Source organism: Anomaloglossus baeobatrachus, chromosome 3 (genome assembly GCF_048569485.1).
Source record: "Anomaloglossus baeobatrachus isolate aAnoBae1 chromosome 3, aAnoBae1.hap1, whole genome shotgun sequence".
NCBI lineage: Eukaryota > Metazoa > Chordata > Amphibia > Anura > Aromobatidae > Anomaloglossus > Anomaloglossus baeobatrachus.
Genome location: NC_134355.1, coordinates 11238422 through 11261681, shown reverse-complemented (window position 1 = coordinate 11261681; position 23260 = coordinate 11238422). Strand labels below are relative to the sequence as shown.

Genomic DNA, 23260 nt, shown 5'->3' with positions numbered 1-23260 from the left:
GGTGTATACTGGTCAGGTCTCTTCTCCGCGTTCCCAGTGTTGGAGCATACTGGTCAGGTCTCTTCTCCACGTTCCCAGTGTTGGTGTATACTGGTCAGGTCTCTTCTCCACGTCCCCAGTGTTGGTGTATACTGGTCAGGTCTCTTCTCCACATTCCCAGTGTTGGTGTATACCGGTCAGGTCTCTTCTCCATGTTCCCAGTGTTGGTGTATACTGGTCAGGTCTCTTCTCCATGTTCCCAGTGTTGATGTATACTGGTCGGGTCTCTTCTCCACATTCCCAGTGTTGGTGTATACTGGTCAGGTCTCTTCTCCAGGTCCCAGTGTTGGTGTATACTGGTCAGGTCTGTTCTCCACGTTCCCAGTGTTGGTGTATACTGGTCAGGTCTCTTCTCTATGTTCCCAGTGTTGGTGTATACTGGTTAGGTCTCTTCTCCATGTTCCCAGTGTTGGTGTATACTGGTCGGGTCTCTTCTCCACATTCCCAGTGTTGGTGTATACTGGTCAGGTCTCTTCTCCATGTTCCCAGTGTTGATGTATACTGATCGGGTCTCTTCTCCACATTCCCAGTGTTGGTGTATACTGGTCAGGTCTCTTCTCCAGGTCCCAGTGTTGGTGTATTCTTGTCAGGTCTCTTCTCCATGTTCCCAGTGTTGATGTATACTGGTCGGGTCTCTTTTCCACGTTCCCAGTGTTGGTGTATACTGGTCAGGTCTCTTCTCCAGGTCCCAGTGTTGGTGTATACTGGTCAGGTCTCTTCTCCACGTTCCCAGTGTTGGTGTATACTGGTCAGGTCTCTTCTCTATGTTCCCAGTGTTGGTGTATACTGGTTAGGTCTCTTCTCCATGTTCCCAGTGTTGGTGTATACTGGTCGGGTCTCTTCTCCACATTCCCAGTGTTGGTGTATACTGGTCAGGTCTCTTCTCCATGTTCCCAGTGTTGATGTATACTGATCGGGTCTCTTCTCCACATTCCCAGTGTTGGTGTATACTGGTCAGGTCTCTTCTCCAGGTCCCAGTGTTGGTGTATTCTTGTCAGGTCTCTTCTCCATGTTTCCAGTGTTGGTGTATACTGGTCAGGTCTCTTCTCCATGTTCCCAGTGTTGGTGTATACTGGTCGGGTCTCTTCTCCATGTTCCCAGTGTTGGTGTATACTGGTCAGGTCTCTTCTCCAGGTCCCAGTGTTGGTATATACTGGTCAGGTCTCTTCTCCAGGTCCCAGTATTGGTGTATACTGGTTAGGTCTCTTCCCCATGTTCCCAGTGTTGGTGTATATTTTTCAGGTCTCTTCCCCACGTTCCCAGTGTTGATGTATACTGGGGAGGTGTACAGCTTTTTCTTCACCCACAAGTGTTGGATTGGGTTGAGGTCTGGGGACTGTGGGGACAATCGAGCTCCTCTACTTCACTGTCATTGAACCATTTCTTCCCCAATCTCGCTGTATGCTTCGGGTCGTTGTCCTGCTGGAACACTATATCGTCATTTTCATACCCACAGTACTTGAGTGCATGAAGTAACTCGTCTTGTAGGAGCCTCACATATAGCTTAGCATTGAGACCACAATCCATCTTGGTCAAGTATCCAACGCCTTTGGCTGTAAACACCCCCGTATCATCAGGCTTCCTTCACTGAACTTGACAGTTCCTTCAATTTCTCGATCTGTTCGCCCCTTTTTGCCTTGTTTCTTCCAGACCCATTTGGCCCCATCAGAGCCATCTATTGACTTTTGACTCATTGCTCTAAATCACCAGTTTCTAATCCTCTACTTTCCACTTTTCGTACTTTTCTGATGACGCTTCTTATGATGATCTTGAAGTTGAGGCTTCTTCCTCTTTTTTCGGGCCACCATTCGAGTAACATGCATCGCTCGGTGCTTGCATGGCCGTCTGTGATCTCGCTGCAGGGTTTGTCACCAGAACTGATAGATCTTGTGATGAGCGACTTGTCTTTGATATTTTGCCTGGACGTCACTTCTTGGCTTTTGAATGGATGGACGGACTTCATTTCACATTCTTCCCCCTGTCATGGCCTCACATGATGCAGTTTGGCAATTTTCTTGGCCAGGAGACTGCTATCGTTGAGCTGGATGACGCTGCTTCTCTTTTCTTGGGAAATCTTCATGGCTGCTCCTCGATTCGAACCAGTGACCTTTTGGTTGGGAATCAACGTAATAACACACTGAGCTATTAGGGAATGTGAGGGCAGGTTGTAATTTGTAGTATACAGGAACCAGGAGCAAAAGAGGAACATTGCAGTGACCTGACAAGAATCTGCACAACTAATCATGTGTTAAATAGCTGCAAGTCACATTTATATATGAGATAGCCAAGATGATTATCTGTAAAATGAAGGTCTTCTCATGCTCAGAGCTTTAGAGGATGGTGAGATATGGAGCCGGAAAGTTACAAGTGCAAAACATTGTTACACTTTTGCTCATTAGTGTATTTATATGAATGATTTCTGGTAAAAAGCTTTCAAACTTTTCCCCTACTGTTTTACTAAAAAAGGATACAGTCATCAATATATTTCCCCTAGTTCTTCGTCCTTCTGGCTGATTATCGTTCTTGCGTTGCTATTCCCCATAAGTCATATATAGATGGTGTGGCCGGTGCTGGATCCACCAGGGTTCCGATAGGCGAGCATCAACTAACTTGATTTTTTACAGATTGATAACCCTGGTAAAGTTTTATTTTTCCACAGACAACTCATTAATTAGATGGAAATTGAAACTGAGCAAAGGGAAAGAAGTGCAAGGAAGGTCTGCCCTAATAAAGGAAAGGATTGCCTTAAGAAGCCATTGAATTAATTTTCTTTGATTGTTCCCGGTTGTGATGTTGCGCACAGTTCACACACTGCATCATAGGGGTAGTCACTCGCTTGCAGGTCTCCAAGGTGGCACACAGGAACACAGGTCATTTATGAGTTCAGCAGTTTATAAGCTGCTCTTCTGGAACACAACACACGGGATTCAAGTCTGTAAAGTCCACGGTACAACGCAACAGTTTGGATATCACTTTCCTCAGTAGTATCCCACTGACCCCTGTGAACACTATCCAAAAACATGTGGCACTACAAGTGCCAGAACCAACCTCCAGGTTCACACCACTTTCATGGTACATACCGCCCATTAATAATGAGGCCGGTCGCCATCTTCTACGGTCTACAACTTCCATGGCATGCTAAGCATCTCCATGATACCGGACTCCTTTACAGCCCCTGTATGGTCTGAGACCTCCATGATATTGACGTCTGTCTGTCCATTCTATGAACACTGACAGGTGGACCCCCCACCCCTGTAACCTCTGCAGTCTGCGGTGTATGGGCTGAGCACTGACAGGCAGACCCCCCACCCCTGTAACCTCTGGAGTGTGTGGTGTATGGTCTGAGCACTGACAGGCGGACCCCCCACCCCTGTAACCTCTGCAGTGTGTGGTGTATGGTCTGAGCACTGACAGGCGGACCCCCCACCCCTGTAACCTCTGCAGTGTGTGGCGTATGGTCTGAGCACTGACAGGTGGACCCCACACCCCTGTATCCTCTGCAGTGTGCGGTGTATGGTCTGAGCACTGACAGGCGGACACCCCACCCCTGTAACCTCTGCAGTGTGCGGTGTATGGCCTGAGCACTGACAGGCGGACCCCCCACCCCTGTAACCTCTGCAGTGTGCGGTGTATGGTCTGAGCACTGACAGGCGGACCCCCCACCCCTGTAACCTCTGCAGTGTGGGGTGTATGGTCTGAGCACTGACAGGCGGACCCCCCACCCCTGTAACCTCTGCAGTGTGCGGTGTATGGGCTGAGCACTGACAGGCGGACCCCCCACCCCTGTAACCTCTGGAGTGTGTGGTGTATGGTCTGAGCACTGACAGGCGGACACCCCACCCCTGTAACCTCTGCAGTGTGCGGTGTATGGTCTGAGCACTGACAGGCGGACCCCCCACCCCTGTAACCTCTGCAGTGTGCGGTGTATGGTCTGAGCACTGACAGGCGGACACCCCACCCCTGTAACCTCTGCAGTGTGCGGTGTATGGTCTGAGCACTGACAGGCGGACCCCCCACCCCTGTAACCTCTGCAGTGTGTGGTGTATGGTCTGAGCACTGACAGGCGGACCCCCCCACCCCTGTAACCTCTGCAGTGTGCGGTGTATGGTCTGAGCACTGACAGGCGGACACCCCACCCCTGTAACCTCTGCAGCAATGCTGGCTGCACTCATACGTCTATACTGAACAGATGACCTTGGGATATTATGCTGAGCTTGTGCTCGGCCATGGAGAGTTCTGATCTGAGTGGATCCTATCTTGTTATCTGCTGTATGGTTTTGGCTACCGTGCTGCAACTCCGTGTCAGGGTGGTGCCATTTTTATTATAGCTTTGGCCATCTTTATGTAGAGCAATTATTATTTTTTTCAGATCCTCAGAGATTTCTTTGCCATGAGGAGCCATGTTGAGGTGTGTGAGAGATAACACTGAATGTAACACACCGGCTCCTTCAGTCACACTGGAGACCTTGTAACACTAATGAGTCACATGATACCAAGGAGGGAAAATAGCTAATTGGGCACAATGTGATCATTTTCACTCAGGGGTGTACTCACTTTTATTGCCAGCAGTTTTGACATTAATGGCTGTGTGTGGAGTTATTTGCACTGTTTCACAAGCTGGACACTGACTACTTTACGTTGTATCATAGTGTTAAATCTTCAATGTTGTCACATGAAAAGATGTAATAAAATATTTACAAAAAAGGAGGGGTATACTCACTTTTGTTATCAATTGTATATATACTACTGATCTGCCAGTGGACGAGCGAAACACTTGTTCATCAGCTAATTGCATAATTTATGTAAACCCTAATATCCCCATTGCCTGCAGCAGATCCCTCTATGTAAACAGGCAATGTGCTGCTGACAATATGCAAACTGTACGGGGACCCAACAATGGTATTAATGATCGTTGGGGCCCCATACAGTTTGCATCCGTTGAAATAAAAAGGCCCTAAACAAGTTCTTTTCAACTTTAATGGCTATTTTCTTGCTCACCTTTGAGCTCAGCAGATCCGGGCGAGATCCCTCTGGATCTTATTGTTGGAGCTCAGTAGTCAGTAATAAACGCACCTTTGTTTTATGCTGACTCCTGAGATTGCTGTAGTTCTTTCTGCTCTTATATTACCTGTATATACTGACAGTGAGCAGACGTTGTGTGACCAGTCATTGCACAGGCGACCTGCATATAATGACAGTGAGCAGACGTTGTGTGACCAGTCATTGCACAGGCGACCGCCCTCTCTGGATGGATTTACAATTCAGACATTACATGAAATTCATGAAATGAGAACTTTTTATTGAACTTTTATATTCTAACCTTTCTAAATAACAGTTTAGCATAACCAAAACATTAAACACAAAAGCCTCTGTTATCAGACGAGAAGCAATATGGCCACCTGGATGGCTCACTTGATGTCGCACAGGGTGGCTACTCCCCGTAGGATCCAGTGGCCGGGGGGCTCACTGGTCTTCAGAGACACGGTGGTCACATAGCTAAGGTCAGTGCGCTCCGGCTTCTTATACACAGGACATAAGTATGAATTAGGATCTGTGGCACCGGGTGAATTCACTGCAGACAGATGCAGCACCGGCAGCATGGTGAACAACACCTTTGGGGTGCACTCAGTCAGTTTCGCCGTCTTCCTGTCCCATCCGGCTCCCTCCAGGAAGAGACCATGTATGTACACTCCTTCCTGCAAGACACAGGATAGTATCATCATCATTACCATTCTTATAATGGTAAAACAGAGCAGAAAAGTGACCCGGCGCAAGTCCAGAGAAGAAGTTTCATGATGGAGAAGTGATTTCTGTGTCGCCTGTGTCCACGTTGCATTAACACTTTAGGCTTCCTTCTCACAATCACCTTTTTTCAATGTTGCAAAAATATGCAGAATGAAAAACTCACCAAAAATTCATGGCAGGCGCACAGCCTTACCGACTAGGAGACATTTTCCAAATCGGTGACAATAACAAATTCCAGCGATTTTTCGGCTGCTCTTTGTGACTCTTGTTAGTGGTGATATTAGATTAGGTTTTGTGTTTATTTATAAAAATATTAGACAGACATAAATGTGCAATTAATCAGCAATTTTCACACTGTGAATGTTTATATCTTTGCTCCAGATTGTCAGACCCCACAAAAAAGTTAATAAATACCATTTCCCCAGTGTAAACCTTCAATCAGCAACAAACGTCCTTTTAATTTTGTTACGGTGTTATATGGTTAAAAAATTTAGCATCAATTTTTCAATTTTTTCATTGAAATTTACATGTATTATTTTTTATGGATCTATTGAATGTTGAGGGGACTCTGTAGAGACCTTTGTATTGGAAACCCCCCAATAGTGATAGCATTTTAAAAGCAGCCCCTCAGCATATTCCCAACTGCTGTCAGGCAGTTTATTAACCCTTCAATTTCATCCCTTTTTCACCCCACACAGAGAATTGAACATTTGATCCTTTTATTGCTTATATTAGACTGCATTATCCGAGCCTGGCCGCATTATATGTTTGCACCAGCCGGGCCCCCGCCGGTGATCACACAGGTACTGCTCGATTCTGCGTCCATGCCATCACCAAGATGTGTATAATAATCATGGAGCATGGAGTTACAAGTGTTCACGACGGAGATATATATATATATATATATATATATATATATATATATATATAGTGAGGTAGCGACCACCAATGTGGTAAATGGTCGCTATATGTCGCAGTGGAGAAAGCCCCTGCAATATTAAACTGAAGAGGTTGCTATGGGACTTGTAGTTCCACAAAGGCTTTTTTCTGTATATAAGGGTCAGGTTCCCTTTAATAATGCCAGTGTGCTGTGCAGGTCTGGAGAATCAGAGACCTCCACCTGTTGGTGTGGCCATTCTGATTTAGAAAACTGTCAGAGTCTGGAATTCAGGCTGAGTTGAGACTGAGGTGAGTGCAGCCAGGCTAGGGCTGTGCCTGGAGGGAGACTGAGGGCGGCGGTCACACGCTACGATATATCGGGCGATATGTCATCGGGGTCACGTCGTTAGTGACGCACATCTGGCATCTGAATATGTACAGGGCAAAGAAGAGGTCAGGAATATGCCTGGTGGGGTCTGCACTGATAAACCTCCACAGTATTGCACTGGAGTGCACACTCTGCACGTGCACTCCATCATGGATATGCTGCAGTGAATGGGGCTCTGTTGCAATCCTGTGTGTAGCGAGTGCATACTGCAGCCGGACTCCAGTGATCATCAGAATGAAGGTCGACTAGCGAGTATGAGGAAGGTGACTGAGCTCAGTAACTACTCACCGCGGGTGGAGCACGGATTTCTTCCTTCATGTGTTTTAATACCACACTTTGCATGTACACACCGTCCAGGGTCCAGCCCTTGTGTGCCCGAGCAACTTCTTGTCTCATAGCGGTCAGGAATCCTGGAAAACAAACAGCGTGTCACCAAACAGAAAATATGACAATAAAAACAACCCACTGAAAATCCCGGTGAATTTGGTTGTGGGGTGCAATGGTGCAGGAGAGGGAGCTCCATCACTCTGTTAACCATGTAGATGCTGCTGTTGCTATTGAAAGCAGCATTTAGAGGGTTAAACAGCCATGAATGGTACTAAGACCAATCAAAGGCGATACAGCTGGGTGTAATCTATAGTATACAGCGGACAAACAGCTCTACATCTTTGCCCATCCTATATGTTTATTTCTCAGTGCCTTTAGAAGGTGCATTGGCAGTCATTACATATGCTGTATAATCTGGGTACACGCATATGTACGGTATATAATATCTGGCATTGGCGGTCATTACATATGCTGTATAATCTGGGTACACGCATATGTACGGTATATAATATCTGGCATTGGCGGTCATTACAGTGCCTACAAGTAGTCTTCAACCCCCTGCAGATTTAGCAGGTTTGATAAGATGCAAACTTCAAACAAGAGCAGGATTTATTAACAGATGCATAAATCTTACAAACCAACAAGTTATGTTGCTCAGTTAAATTTTAATAAATTTTCAACATAAAAGTGTGGGTCAATTATTATTCAACCCCTAGGTGTAATATTTTGTGGAATAACCCTTGTTTGCAATTACAGCTAATAATCGTCTTTTATAAGACCTGATCAGGCCGGCGCAGGTCTCTGGAGTTATCTTGGCCCACTCCTCCATGCAGATCTTCTCCAAGTTATCTAGGTTCTTTGGGTGTCTCATGTGGACTTTAATCTTGAGCTCCTTCCACAAGTTTTCAATTGGGTTAAGGTCAGGAGACTGACTAGGCCACTGCAACACCTTGATTTTTTCCCTCTTGAACCAGGCCTTGGTTTTCTTGGCTGTGTGCTTTAGGTCGTTGTCTTGTTGGAAGATGAAATGACAACCCATCTTAAGATCCTTGATGGAGGAGCGGAGGTTCTTGGCCAAAATCTCCAGGTAGGCCGTGCTATCCATCTTCCCATGGATGCAGACCAGATGGCCAGGCCCCTTGGCTGAGAAACAGCCCCACAGCATGATTCTGCCACCACCATGCTTGACTGTAGAGATGGTATTCTTGGGGTCGTATGCAGTGCCATCCAGTCTCCAAACGTCACGTGTGTGGTTGGCACCAAAGATCTCGATCTTGGTCTCATCAGACCAGAGAACCTTGAACCAGTCTGTCTCAGAGTCCTCCAAGTGATCATGAGCAAACTGTAGACGAGCCTTGACATGACGCTTTGAAAGTAAAGGTACCTTACGGGCTCGTCTGGAACGGAGACCATTGCGGTGGAGTACGTTACTTATGGTATTGACTGAAACCAATGTCCCCACTGCCATGAGATCTTCCCGGAGCTCCTTCCTTGTTGTCCTTGGGTTAGCCTTGACTCTTTGGACAAGCCTGGCCTCGGCACGGGAGGAAACTTTCAAAGGCTGTCCAGGCCGTGGAAGGCTAACAGTAGTTCCATAAGCCTTCCACTTCCGGATGATGCTCCCAACAGTGGAGACAGGTAGGCCCAACTCCTTGGAAAGGGTTTTGTACCCCTTGCCAGCCTTGTGACCCTACACGATCTTGTCTCTGATGGCCTTGGAATGCTCCTTTGTCTTTCCCATGTTGACCATGTATGAGTGCTGTTCACAAGTTTGGGGAGGGTCTTAATTAGTCAGAAAAGGCTGGAAAAAGAGATAATTAATCCAAAGATGTGAAGCTCATTGTTCTTTGTGCCTGAAATACTTCTTAATACTTTAGGGGAAGCAAACAGAATTCTGGTGGTTTGAGGGGTTGAATAATAAATGACCCTCTGAATAAACTTTTCACAATTTAAAAAAAAAATAAAAAAAGAAATAACATTCTTTTTTGCTGCATTTCACACTTCCAGGCTGATCTACAGTCCAAATGTCACAATGCCAAGTTATTCCGAATGTGTAAACCTGCTAAATCTGCAGGGGGTTGAATACTACTTGTAGGCACTGTACATATGCTGTATAATCTGGGTACACGCATATGTACGGTATATAATATCTGGCATTGGCAGTCATTACATATGCTGTATAATCTGGGTACACGCATATGTACGGTATATAATATCTGGCATTGGCAGTCATTACATATGCTGTATAATCTGGGTACACACATATATACGGTATATAATATCTGGCATTGGCGGTCATTACATATGCTGTATAATCTGGGTACACACATATACGGTATATAATATCTGATCCGTTACACAGGTTGGATGACACAACCTTATCGCACTGATTATTTCTTCCTATGAAGGCTCGGTGTAATAGATGAGGATCCGCCGGCACTGTGCAGAGCGGTCGCACACCTCCCCTATGCTGCCGCTAACTCATGGCCCGCACAGCATGGCCACGCCGCCCGCTCACAATGTATTTAATTATTGTTTGTGGCAATAAAACAACAATGTGTGAATGAATGTTCTTCTGCTGAAGTGATTATTGCTGCTGCAGAGAACACATCCAATAAGCTGGGGTGCAGGAGATGGGCGCAGTGTACGGCTGAGGGCGCAGTGTACGGCTGAGGGCGCAGTGAACGGCTGAGGGCGCTTCTGGAGCGAGTCGCCACCTTAAATGAAGAACTGGAGTAACTGGTGAGCGGTTTAATTGCTGATTGAGTGCGGATTCTCTGCACGTTGTAAGTACAAACCCTGAGGATTGAAAAGCCCCGTCATCCAGAAGACGTTCGGTCTTCCCTCATAAATCCATGATGTGAACTGACTGTTCCTCTTCAGCAGCTCGGTGAACCAGAATCCGAGCGTGGCAGACGCCCACGACGCCTTCCTCCAGACCCCGGGAACACGGGAGTGGTACAGATCGTCCAAGACGGCCCTGAGGCTCTGAAGAAACAGCAGAGGTCAGTCCAGTGCTCTGTGGGTACATGAAATGTTATCTAATCCTGGCCCCCTATTAGAGGTCTCTGGGACCCCTGAGTGACAACCAATATGGCTGCTATCACGGCTTCCATCAGTGTTGTTACTCCGCTGTCCGGGACCCGTGAATGTCTCCTGGATCTGCTCCATCTCCTGATCTTTCACATCCACAGAGCTGAAGCCGGGCGACAACCTGAGATGTGTAATGCAGGTGACATTGGTTGTCACCCAGATGCCCCAGAATCACTTATATTTTTTCAATATCAGAAGAGACTGACGAGTTATTTGGTGGTAGCAGAAACAGCACTGACTCCGGGGGTGAATACAAATGCATGGAAAAATGTTCAGACTAAAGGCCGCTTTACACGCTACGACATCGCTAAAGCGATATCGTTGGGGTCACGGATTTTGTGACGCACATCCAGCCGCGTTAGCGATGTCGTTGCGTGTGACACCTATGAGCGATTTTGAATCGTTGCAAAAACGTTCAAAATCACTCATCGGTGACATCCCCCTATTCCCAGTTATCGTTGCTGCTGCAGGTACGATGTTGTTCGTCGTTCCTGCAGCTCCATACATCGCTGTGTGTGACACTGCAGGAGCGAGGAACCTCTCCTTACCTGTGTCCACCGGCAATGAGGAAGGGAGAAGGTGGGCGGGATGTTACGTCCCGCTCATCTCCGCCCCTCCGCTTCTATTGGGCGGCCGCTTAGTGACGTCGCTGTGACGCCGCACGAACCGCCCCCTTAGAAAGGAGGTAGTCCGCCGGTCACAGCGAGTTCGCTAGACAGGTAAGTAGTGTCACGGGTGCGTGCGATTTTGTGCGCCACGTGCAGCGATTTGCCCATGTTGCACAAACGATGGGGGCTGGTACACATGCTAGCAAGATCGCAGCGTGTAAAGCGTCCTTTAGACTTTTAAAATAATTAGAAACAAAGTATAATTTCCTTTACACTTCACATATACGTGTGCTCTGTGCTGGTGTCACATAAAAGCCCAATAAAATATGTTTCAGCTTGTGGGTGTAGGGTGAAAAAATGTGGAAAAGTATGAATACTTTTTCAAGTCACTGTATATACTGAAGAGCTTCCTGAAACCGCTCTGATCTACTGATCCCTTATAAAACATCCCCTATTGACTGAACCACTATAACAGCCCCTACTGACCCCCTATAACAGCCCTTATTGACCCCCTATAACAGCCCCTATTAACTGACCCCCTATAACAGCCCTTATTGACGCCCTATAACAGTCCCTACTGACCCCCTCTTATAAAACATCCCCTTATTGACTGACCCCCTATAACAGCCCCTATAGACCCCCTATAACATCCCCTTATTGACTCCCTATAACAGCCACTACTGACCCCCTCTTATAAAACATCCCCTTATTGACTGACCCCCTATAACAGCCCCTATTAACTGACCCCCTATAACAGCCCCTACTGACCCCCTCTTATAAAACATCCCCTTATTGACTGACCCCCTATAACAGCCCCTATTGACTGACCCCCTATAACAGCCCTTATTGATCCCCTATAACAGCCACTATTGACCTCCTATAACAGCCCCTATTGACCCACCCCCTATAAGAGCCCCTATTGACCCACCCCCTATAACAGCCCTTATTGACTGACCCCCTATAACAGCCCCTTTTGACCTTCTATAACAGCCCCTATTGACTGACCCCCCCTATAACAGCCTCTATTGACTGACGCTATATAAAGAGCCCCTATTTACTGACCCCCTATAACAGCCCCTATTGACTGACCCCATATAACAGCCCCTTTTGACCTTCTATAATGGCCCCTATTGACTGACCCCCTATAACAGCCCCTATTGACTGATGCCCTATAAAGAGCCCCTATTGACTGACGCCCTATTGACCCCCTATAACATCCCCTGTCCCTTACCCCGAGTGTGCAGAGACCTGACCTTGTACATATCGGCAGTCTGCCCCTGAGCAGAGCTCGTCATCCTCACACTCCCCATCGGCTGTATATGGCCTCTCACCTCGCTCATTATGACCGTCCCGTCTATGGCGAGCCTCAGCTCACTCAGGCCGCTCCGTACGATGGAGATGACCTTTTGCATCCGATCTATTTCTTGCCGAAGCACGAGATTCATTGGGCTTGTGGCTCCGCTCCTCTCCAGCTGCGCCTTCACCTGAAATGGAGCAGAACATGTAATATTTCATCTTTCTTGCACATACAGACTTTTCATCTGGAGATATTAATTCTGCTCATGACCTTTTTCTGAAGATACGATTTTCCCAGCCGCCGATGGGAGAATATTTGTAGACGGTTCATGATGTAAATGTTATACCGCAGGACATGTGCGATGTATGAGTGCGGCCGTATTCTGATGGGCAGGTTATGTTATGGCGGGAGCATTGATAAAGGGCAGGCGCTGTGTAGGAATTAATGGAGACTGCTTTCTGTATGTCTGATAGCCCCCCTACACCGCTGTTTTGTGCTATCAATTCTCCTCGCGGAAACCCCCAGCAACATAACACAGAAATCTATTGTGGTTAATGGGAAAATGGCGCTGACACCGGAGCACCGAGGTCCATCAGTGAACGTCGCCGGCTCTCCTGGGATTATTAATAACTCACTTTCTCTTCTTATGTCCTGTGCTAATCATTCACATTGTTTGTGGCAAATTTTTGAAAATGGTGAAAGCGATTCATGAGTTTTATCCAAAATAAAAAATGCTCTTGATTTTTGTCTTCAACCAGTTTTGAAAAAAGTCATATATTTCACTAAATGGCACAAAAGTTAGCGCCAAAATAACTGTGCGTATGTAACGTCACTCAGGGAAGGGATTGGAGTGTATTGTGCAAGGTCCAGGAAGATCTAAAGGCTACTTTACACACTGCGATATCGGTCCCGATATCGCTAGTGTGGGTACCCGCCCCCATCTGTTGCGCGACACGGGCATATCGCTGCCCGTGCCGCACAACATCGCCCAGAGCCGTCACACATACTTACCTGCCCGGCGACGTCGCTGTGACCGGCGAACCGCCTCCTTTCTAAGGGGGTGGTCCGTGCGGCGTCACAGCGACGTCACTGAAACGTCACTGAACCGCCGCCCAATAGCAGCGGAGGGGCGGAGAGGAGCAGGACGTAACATCCCGCCCACCTCCTTCCTTCGCATAGCGGCCGGGAGGCAGGTAAGGGGAGCTTCCTCGTTCCTGCGGCGTCACACGGAGCGATGTGTGCTGCCGCAGGAATGAGGAACAACCTCGTTACTGCTGCAGTAACGATTTTTAAGAATGGACCCCCATGTCGCCGATTAGCGATTTTGCACGTTTTTGCAACGATGCAAAATCGCTTATCGGTGTCACACGCAACGGCATCGCTAATGCGGCCGGATGTGCGTCACAAATTCCGTGACCCCAGCGATGTTGCAGCGTGTAAAGCCCGCTTTATCAGTCCGGACACGCTGACAATTGGAGCGGGAAGTTGTCACTCGCGGCTTCTCTGATCTGTGGTCAGACATTTGGGGACCACTTTGCAGATCCCTTCCTCATGTCCAAATGTTCATGGATAATGACACAAACATGGTCCCGGGACATCCCCATGATGTCTGCTATTGCTTCAGCTGAAATTGGTGGATTCTCCAGTATCAGGTTGTGCGCAGCATCGACCATCTCCGCAACAAAAACCACTCTCGGGCATCCAGGACGTTCCCCATCATTGGGGCTGAAGTGGCCTGTTTTAAATTTGGCAACCCAGTTCTTACCTGTGGAATATGAAGGGCATTGATCCCCCAATGTCTGCGACATATCACCATGAATATCCGCCGCGGACTTTCCTTGCAGAAACAAGAATTTTATCCCTCCTCTGCTCTCAGTTGCTGTGAATATCGCATTAGACTCTGACATTTTGTTTTAAGCAACAAACACAAAATTTTGAAAACATACAGTACAGACCAAAAGTTTGGACACACTTTCTCATTCAAAGAGTTTTCTTTATTTTCATGACTCTGAAAATTGTAAATTCATATTAAAGGCATCAAAACTATGAATTATCACATGTGGAATGAAAGACTTAAAAAACTGTGAAACAACTGAAAGAAGGGAATTTTGTTTACTTACCGTAAATTCCTTTTCTTCTAGCTCCAATTGGGAGACCCAGACAATTGGGTGTATAGCTACTGCCTCCGGAGGCCACACAAAGTATTACACTTAAAAGTGTAAGGCCCCTCCCCTTCTGGCTATACACCCTCCCGTGGGATCACGGGCTCCTCAGTTTTAGTGCAAAAGCAAGAAGGAGGAAAGCCAATAACAGGTTTAAAGACAAATTCAATCCGAAGAAACATCGGAGAACTGAAACCATTCAACATGAACAACATGTGTACTCGAAAAAAACAAAAATCCCTAAGACAACAGGGCGGGTGCTGGGTCTCCCAATTGGAGCTAGAAGAAAAGGAATTTACGGTAAGTAAACAAAATTCCCTTCTTCTTTGTCGCTCCTAATTGGGAGACCCAGACAATTGGGACGTCCAAAAGCAGTCCCTGGGTGGGTAAAAGAATACCTCGTGATAGGGCCGTCAAACAGCCCTGTCCTACAGGTGGGCAACCGCCGCCTGAAGGACTTGTCTACCTAGGCTGGCGTCCGCCGAAGCGTAGGTATGCACCTGATAATGCTTGGTAAAGGTGTGCAGACTTGACCAGGTAGCCGCCTGGCACACCTGCTGAGCCGTAGCCTGGTGCCGAAATGCCCAGGACGCACCCACGGCTCTGGTAGAATGGGCCTTCAGCCCTGAAGGAACCGGAAGCCCCGCAGAACGGTAGGTTTCAAGAATTGGTTCCTTGATCCACCGCGCAAGGGTGGATTTGGAAGCTTGCGACCCTTTACGCTGACCAGCGACAAGGACAAAGAGTGCATCCGAGCGGCGTAAGGGCGCCGTGCGGGAAATGTAGATCCTGAGTGCTCTGACCAGATCCAACAAATGCAAACCTTTCTCAAATTGATGAACTGGATGAGGACACAAGGAAGGTAATGTGACCTCCTGATTGAGATGAAAGGGGGATACCACCTTAGGGAGAAACTCAGGAACCGGACGTAGAACCACCTTGTCCTGGTGAAACACCAGGAAGGGAGATTTGCATGAGAGCGCCGCTAGCTCGGACACTCTTCGAAGAGACGTGACCGCTACTAGAAAAGCCACTTTCTGTGAAAGACGAGAAAGGGAAACATCCTTCATAGGCTCGAAAGGCGGCTTCTGGAGAGCAATTAGAACCTTGTTCAGATCCCAGGGCTCTAACGGCCGCTTGTAAGGAGGGACGATATGACCAACTCCTTGCAGGAACGTGCGCACCTGAGTAAGTCGTGCTAGGCGTTTCTGAAAAAATACAGATAGCGCTGAGACTTGTCCTTTAAGGGAGCTGAGCGACAAACCTTTTTCCAACCCGGATTGCAGGAAGGAAAGAAAAGTAGGCAATGCAAAAGGCCAGGGAGGAACTCCCTGAGCCGCGCACCAAGATAAGAATATCTTCCACGTCCTGTGGTAGATCTTGGCGGAGGATGGTTTTCTAGCCTGTCTCATGGTGGTAATAACCTCTCGAGATAATCCTGAAGACGCTAGGATCCAGGACTCAATGGCCACACAGTCAGGTTCAGGGCCGCAGAATTCAGGTGGAAAAACGGCCCTTGAGATAGCAAGTCTGGTCGTTCTGGTAGTGCCCATGGTTGGCCTACCGTGAGGTGCCACAGATCTGGGTACCACGATCTCCTCGGCCAGTCTGGAGCGACGAGGATGGCGCAACGGCAGTCGGCCCTGATCTTGCGCAGCACTCTGGGTAACAATGCCAGAGGTGGGAACACATAAGGTAGCCGGAATTGCGACCAATCTTGAACTAAGGCGTCTGCCGCCAGAGCTCGGTGATCGTGAGACCGTGCCATGAAAGCCGGGACCTTGTTGTTGTACCGTGACGCCATCAGGTCGACGTCCGGCATCCCCCAGCGGCGACAGATCTCCTGGAACACGTCTGGATGAAGGGACCATTCCCCTGCGTCCATACCCTGGCGACTGAGGAAGTCTGCTTCCCAGTTTTCCACGCCTGGGATGTGAACTGCGGATATGGTGGAAGCCGTGTCTTCCACCCACGTTAGAATCCGTCGGACTTCCTGGAAGGCTTGCCGACTGCGTGTGCCACCTTGGTGGTTGATGTATGCTACCGCTGTGGAGTTGTCCGACTGAATTCGGATCTGCTTGCCTTCCAGCCACTGCTGGAAGGCTTGTAGGGCAAGATACACTGCTCTGATTTCCAGAACATTGATTTGAAGGGTGGACTCTTGCTGAGTCCACGTACCCTGAGCCCTGTGGTGGAGAAAAACCGCTCCCCACCCTGACAGGCTCGCGTCCGTCGTGACCACCGCCCAGGATGGGGGTAGGAAGGACTTTCCCTTTGACAATGAGGTGGGAAGAAGCCACCACTGAAGAGATTCCTTGGCCGCCTGAGAAAGGGAGACGTTCCTGTCGAGGGACGTCGACTTCCCGTCCCATTGGCGGAGAATGTCCCATTGTAATGGACACAGATGAAACTGCGCGAAAGGGACTGCCTCCATTGCTGCTACCATCTTCCCTAGGAAGTGCATGAGGCGTCTCAAGGGGTGTGACTGGCCTTGAAGGAGAGATTGCACCCCTGTCTGTAGTGAACGCTGTTTGTCCAGCGGAAGCTTCACTATCGCTGAGAGAGTATGAAACTCCATGCCAAGATATGTTAGCGACTGGGTCGGAGTTAGATTTGACTTTGAAAAGTTGATGATCCACCCGAAACTCTGGAGAGTCTCCAGCGCAACGTTCAGGCTGTGTTGGCATGCTTCTTGAGAGGGTGCCTTGACAAGTAGATCGTCCAAATACGGGATCACAGAGTGACCTTGAGAGTGCAGGACTGCTACTACTGCTGCCATGACCTTGGTGAAGACACGTGGGGCTGTCGCCAGCCCGAAAGGCAGAGCTACGAACTGAAGGTGTTCGTCTCCTATAACAAAGCGTAGAAAACGCTGGTGCTCTGGAGCAATCGGCACGTGGAGATAAGCATCCTTGATGTCTATAGATGCTAGGAAATCTCCCTGGGACATTGAGGCGATGACGGAGCGAAGGGATTCCATTCGGAACCGCCTGGTTTTTACGTGCTTGTTGAGCAGTTTTAGATCCAGAACGGGACGGAATGACCCGTCCTTTTTTGGCACCACAAACAAGTTGGAGTAAAAACCGTGACCTTGTTCCAGAAGAGGAACGGGGGTCACCACTCCTTCCGCTTTTAGAGTGGACACCGCTAGCCGCAGAGCATCGGCTCGGTCGGGAGGTGGAGAAGTTCTGAAGAAGCGAGTTGGAGGACGAGAGCTGAACTCTATCCTGTACCCGTGAGACAGAATGTCTCTCACCCAACGGTCTGTGACCTGTGGCAGCCAAATGTCGCCAAAGCGGGAGAGCCTGCCACCGACCGAGGATGCGGAGAGAGGAGGCCGAAAGTCATGAGGAAGCCGCCTTGGTAGCGGGTCTTCCGGCTGTCTTTTTTGGGCGTGACTGAGTTCGCCAAGAATCTGAGCTCCTCTGATCCTTTTGAGTCCTTTTGGACGAGGAGAATTGGGACCTGCCTGAGCCTCGAAAGGACCGAAACCCTGACTGTCCTCTCCTCTGTTGGGGTTTATTTTGCCTGGGCTGAGGTAAAGATGAATCTTTACCCTTGGAGTGTTTAATGATTTCATCTAAGCGCTCCCCAAACAGTCGGTCACGAGAAAAAGGCAAACTGGTTAAACACTTTTTGGAAGCAGAATCTGCCTTCCATTCTCTTAACCACAAGGCTCTGCGTAAAACTACGGAATTGGCGGACGCCACTGCCGTACGGCTCGTAGAGTCTAGGACAGCATTAATCGCGTAAGACGCAAATGCAGACATTTGAGAGGTTAAGGGTGCCACCTGCGGAGCAGATGTACGTGTGACCGTGTCAATCTGTGTAAGACCAGCTGAAATAGCTTGGAGTGCCCATACGGCTGCGAATGCTGGAGCAAACGACGCGCCGATAGCTTCATAGATGGATTTCAACCAGAGCTCCATCTGCCTGTCAGTGGCATCTTTAAGTGCCGCCCCATCTTCCACTGCAACTAAGGATCTAGCTGCAAGCCTGGAGATTGGAGGATCCACCTTGGGACACTGGGTCCAGCCCTTGACCACGTCTGGGGGAAAAGGATAACGTGTATCCTTAAGCCGCTTGGAAAAACGCTTATCCGGATAAGCGTGGTGTTTCTGGATTGCCTCTCTAAAGTCAGAGTGGTCCAGAAATACACTTAATTTACGCTTGGGATACCTGAAATGGAATTTCTCCTGCTGTGAAGCTGTCTCCTCCACAGGAGGAGCAGGGGTAGAAATGTCCAACATTTTATTGATGGACGCTATAAGATCATTCACTATGGCGTCACCATCTGGTGTATCCAAATTGAGAGCGGTCTCAGGATCAGAATCCTGATCAGCTATCTCCGCCTCATCATACAGAGAGTCCTGCTGGGATCCTGACCAGTGTGATGAAGTCGAGGGCCGCTCATAGCGAGCTCGTTTAGGCTGTCTGGGACTGTCGTCCGTGTCAGAGCCATCACCCTGGGATGCAAGAGACACCCCCGGATCCCGGAGCTGTTCCGACTGAGGGGGACCAGGGAGCAATGAGTTAACAGTGTCCATGGCCTGAGGTACTGGTCTAGACTGCAATGTTTCAAGAATTTTAGTCATAGTCACAGACAATCTGTCAGCAAAGACTGCAAACTCCGTCCCTGTCACCTGGACAGTATTTACAGGAGGTTCTGCCTGGGTCACCTCCAGCAGAGGCCCCGGCCGGGCAAGTGCCACAGGGGCCGAGCACTGCACACAGTGGGGGTCAGTGGAACCTGCCAGTAGAACAGCCCCACAAGCGGTACAAGCAGCATAGAAAGCCTGTGCCTTAGCACCTTTGCTTTTTGCGGTCGACATGCTGTTGTGTCCTCTGAGAATCTAGGAGGGTATATAGCAGAGGATCCCCAGCGACCGTACAGTGCAATGTAAAGCTGCAAGCATAAAATACAATATACACTTCGGCACCAGTGGGGGTCAGCCCTTGAGGGCAGCTTACCGCCCGCTGAAAAGAGGGTGTGTGGGCACCAGAATCCCGTGTCTGGGTCTCCCAGTCTCCTCTCTCCAGTTCAGACTGCACACAGGAATGGCTGCCGGCGTCCTGTGAAGAGAGGGATCGTGGGCGTGCCTCAAACAAAGTGCGGGAAACTGGCGTCCCACTGTGCCCAGTGTGAGGGCTGGAGTATGCAAAGCAGACTCCAGCCCTCTGCGCTGACTTTCTGTATAGCGTCCCGCCCTTCCCCTGACTGGCAGGCCTGGGGGCGGGAACGAAACGAAACTAGGCCGCAGAAAGCCGGGGACTCGAGTAATAAGCGCGGCCGTGATATATGCACGGCCAGCGCGGAAGTCCCCGGCGCACCACAAGTCCCAGCCACGCCGCAGCGAAAAAACTGACAACAGCGGCCGCGCGGCAGTTTCAAATACATGTCCCCTCTCAGCAAAGCTGTAGATAGGAATGGCACCAGCGCGCAGCGCTGTTGTCCCCGGCGCACTAACACACCCAGCAATGCTGCAGTGTGCGCGCGGTCTGTACGGGGACACAGAGTACCTTGGCGTAGCAGGGCCCTGTCCCTGACGATACTCCGCTCCATATCCAGCAGATTCCCCAGGGGCTGTGGACGGAGCACGGTCTCTGTGCCTGGAGACCGGTAAATCCCACTTCACCCAGAGCCCTAAGGGGGATGGGGAAGGATGCAGCATGTGGGCTCCAGCCTCTGTACCCGCAATGGGTACCTCAACCTTAACAAACACCGCCGACAAAAGTGGGGTGAGAAGGGAGCATGCTGGGGGCCCTAGTATGGGCCCTCTTTTCTTCCATCCGACATAGTCAGCAGCTGCTGCTGACTAAACAGTGGAGCTATGCGTGTATGTGTGCCTCCTTCGCACAAAGCATGAAAACTGAGGAGCCCGTGATCCCACGGGAGGGTGTATAGCCAGAAGGGGAGGGGCCTTACACTTTTAAGTGTAATACTTTGTGTGGCCTCCGGAGGCAGTAGCTATACACCCAATTGTCTGGGTCTCCCAATTAGGAGCGACAAAGAAATATGTCTTATATTCTAGGTTCTTCAGAGTAGCCTCCTTTAGCTTTGATTACTGCTTTGCACACTCTTGGCATTCTCTTGATGATCTTCAAGAGGTAGTCACCGGAAATGGTTTTACAACAGTCTTGAAGGAGTTCCCAGAGATGCTTAGCACTTGTTGACTCTTTTGCCTTCACTCTGCGGTCCAGCTCACCCCAAACCATCTCAATTAGGTTCAGGTCTGGTGACTGGAGGCCAGGTCATCTAGCATAGCACCCCATATCACTCTCCTTCTTAGTCAAATAGCCCTTACACAGCCTGGAGGTGTGTTTGGGGTCATTGTCCTATTGAAATATAAATGATGTTCCAACTAAACGCAAACCGGATGGAATAGCACGCCGCTGCAAGATGCTGTGGTAGCCATGCTGGTTCTGTATGCCTTCAATTCTGAATAAATCCCCAACAGTGTCACCAGCAGAGCACCCCCACACCATCACACCTCCTCCTCCATGCTTCACGAAGGGAACCAGCCATGTAGAGTCCATCCATTCACCTTTTCTACAAAGACACGGTGGTTGCATCCAAAGATCACAAATTTGGACTCATCAGAGCAAAGCACAGATTTCCACTGGTTTAATGTCCATTCCTTGTGTTTTTTAGCCCAAACAAGTCTCTTCTGCTTGTTGCCTGTCCTTAGCAGTGGTTTCCTAGCAGCTATTTTACCATGAAGGCTGCTGCACAAAGTCTCCTCTTAACAGTTGTTCTAGAGATATGAGGGTGTGTCCAAACTTTTGGTCTGTACTGTATATTAGACACATAAGGCTTTCATGTGATGTAACATTCGTTACCTCTCTTTATCACGGGAGAGGAATTATAAAATCCTGATGGTATAGATGCCCCTCGGCTAATCATACAATATTTCCTTGTGCCCCGGCTATTTGTTAGACCTGTCTCAATGAGACGGCTTCTTATTCTCACGTATGGTGGTCATGCCCGATTATAAGACACTTCTAGGAAGCAGTGTTGGGATTTCTTAAACTCTCTATACCCAGGTACAGCCTTCTATGGCTCCAGCCCTTGTATTTTTGAGTGACGTCCCGGCCTCGGGCTATAGAAGAGCTTTGCTTAGACACTTGTCTGTGGTCAGGAGATTGATTCTTAGGGTACCGTCACACTTTAGGGACGCTCCAGCGATCCCACCAGCAATCTGACCTGGTCAGGATCGCTGGAGCGTCACTACATGGTCGCTGGTGAGCTGTCAATCAGGCAGATCTCACCAGCGACCAGCCCGCAGCCAGCAGCGACGCGTGGAAGCAATGCTGTGCTTGGTAACTAACGTAAATATCAGGTAAACAAGCAAAGCACTTCCCTTGGTTACCCGATATTTACCTTGGTTACCAGCGCACACCGCTTAGCGCTGGCTCCCTGCACTCCTAGCCAGACTACACATCGGGTTAATAAGCAAACCGCTTTGCTTAGTTACCCGATGTGTACTCTGGCTACGTGTGCAGGGAGCCGGCACTGGCAGCCTGAGAGCGGCGGATGCTAGTAACCAAGGTAAATATCGGGTAACCAAGCAAAGAGCTTCACTTGGTTACCCGATATTTACCTTGGTTACAGCTTACCGCAGACTGCCAGACACTGGCTCCCTGCTCCCTGCACATTCAGATCGTTGCTCTCTCGCTGTCACACACAGCGATGTGTGCTTCACAGTGGGAGAGCAACGTCCAAAAAATGAACCAGGGCTGTGTGTAACGAGCAGCGATCTCACAGCAGGGGCCAGATTACTGCTCAGTGTCATACACAGCAATGTATGCTTCACAATGGGAGAGCAACGTCCAAAAAATGACCCAGCACTGTGTGTAACGAGCAGCGATCTCACAGCAGGGGCCAGATTACTGCTCAGTGTCACACAGCGAGATCGCTAATGAGGTCACTGCTGCGTCACAAAAACCGTGACTCAACAGCGATCTCGTTATGTGAGAAGTACCTCCTAGACATTGTAAACAAAAAGAACCTCCTTCAAGTGCCGAATTTGTGGCAAAGCTAAATTAAACCATCCGAATGGAAGAATCACTAGGACAAATATCTAGTTTAGCAGATAAACGTCTTAGGACGTGGATTATGCCCTGAGGTTCCCAGGAGTTCATCACCTGGTCGCCCTACGCATAAGATGTTTTTATATTTATTTGTACTTTACATGTAATACGAGTGACTTTGTGGGAAACTTTTCCTTTTCTTTCCTCTACACCAACCTTTCTTCACCCCCCCCCATCCTGCGCCTTCTTAAATCTCACTTGCTTGCTTTTTCCTATTTGCTTATCTACAAAGGATCAATAAGGATTCCTTTTTTTATAGACTAATCAAACTATTGTTGCATATGTTCGGCTACTGAAAAGACTGTGTAATTGCTTACTATATATTGCATTTCAGTTATATTACATTGCTGTATTGACCTCATTGTGGGATAATCTAATAAACTTTTCGATTTACTCTAAAAAGCATTCAAAAGTGTAAAAATGTATCTCAATAAATACTAAAACTCTCCACGCAAAAAATAAAGCTGACACGCCGCTCCACTGATAATATCACACAAAAGTTTAATCTCAATAAATGGTGACAGAGACAAAATATTTTCATAAGGATACGATTTTTTTTTTTTTTTTTTTTAAAACGTGTGAATTTTTTTGATCGTACTTGACCTGAAGAATCCTGCTGAATCAATTATCA

At 48.5% G+C, this 23260-nt stretch overlaps 1 protein-coding gene across 1 annotated transcript in view; it reads right to left on the bottom strand.

The window, feature by feature from the left end:
* Positions 1-5359: 5359 nt before the first annotated feature.
* The window catches only part of DNAH8 (dynein axonemal heavy chain 8), a 593387-nt gene continuing 575486 nt past the window's right edge, over positions 5360-23260 (bottom strand). Inside the window, exons 88-91 of the mRNA XM_075338922.1 lie at positions 12411-12563; positions 10177-10366; positions 7340-7461; positions 5360-5735 (exon numbers count right to left, since the gene is read on the bottom strand). Of these exons, the coding sequence (XP_075195037.1) occupies positions 5448-5735; positions 7340-7461; positions 10177-10366; positions 12411-12563 (753 nt within the window). The 3' untranslated portion in view covers positions 5360-5447. The remainder of the gene's footprint in view (positions 5736-7339; positions 7462-10176; positions 10367-12410; positions 12564-23260) is intronic.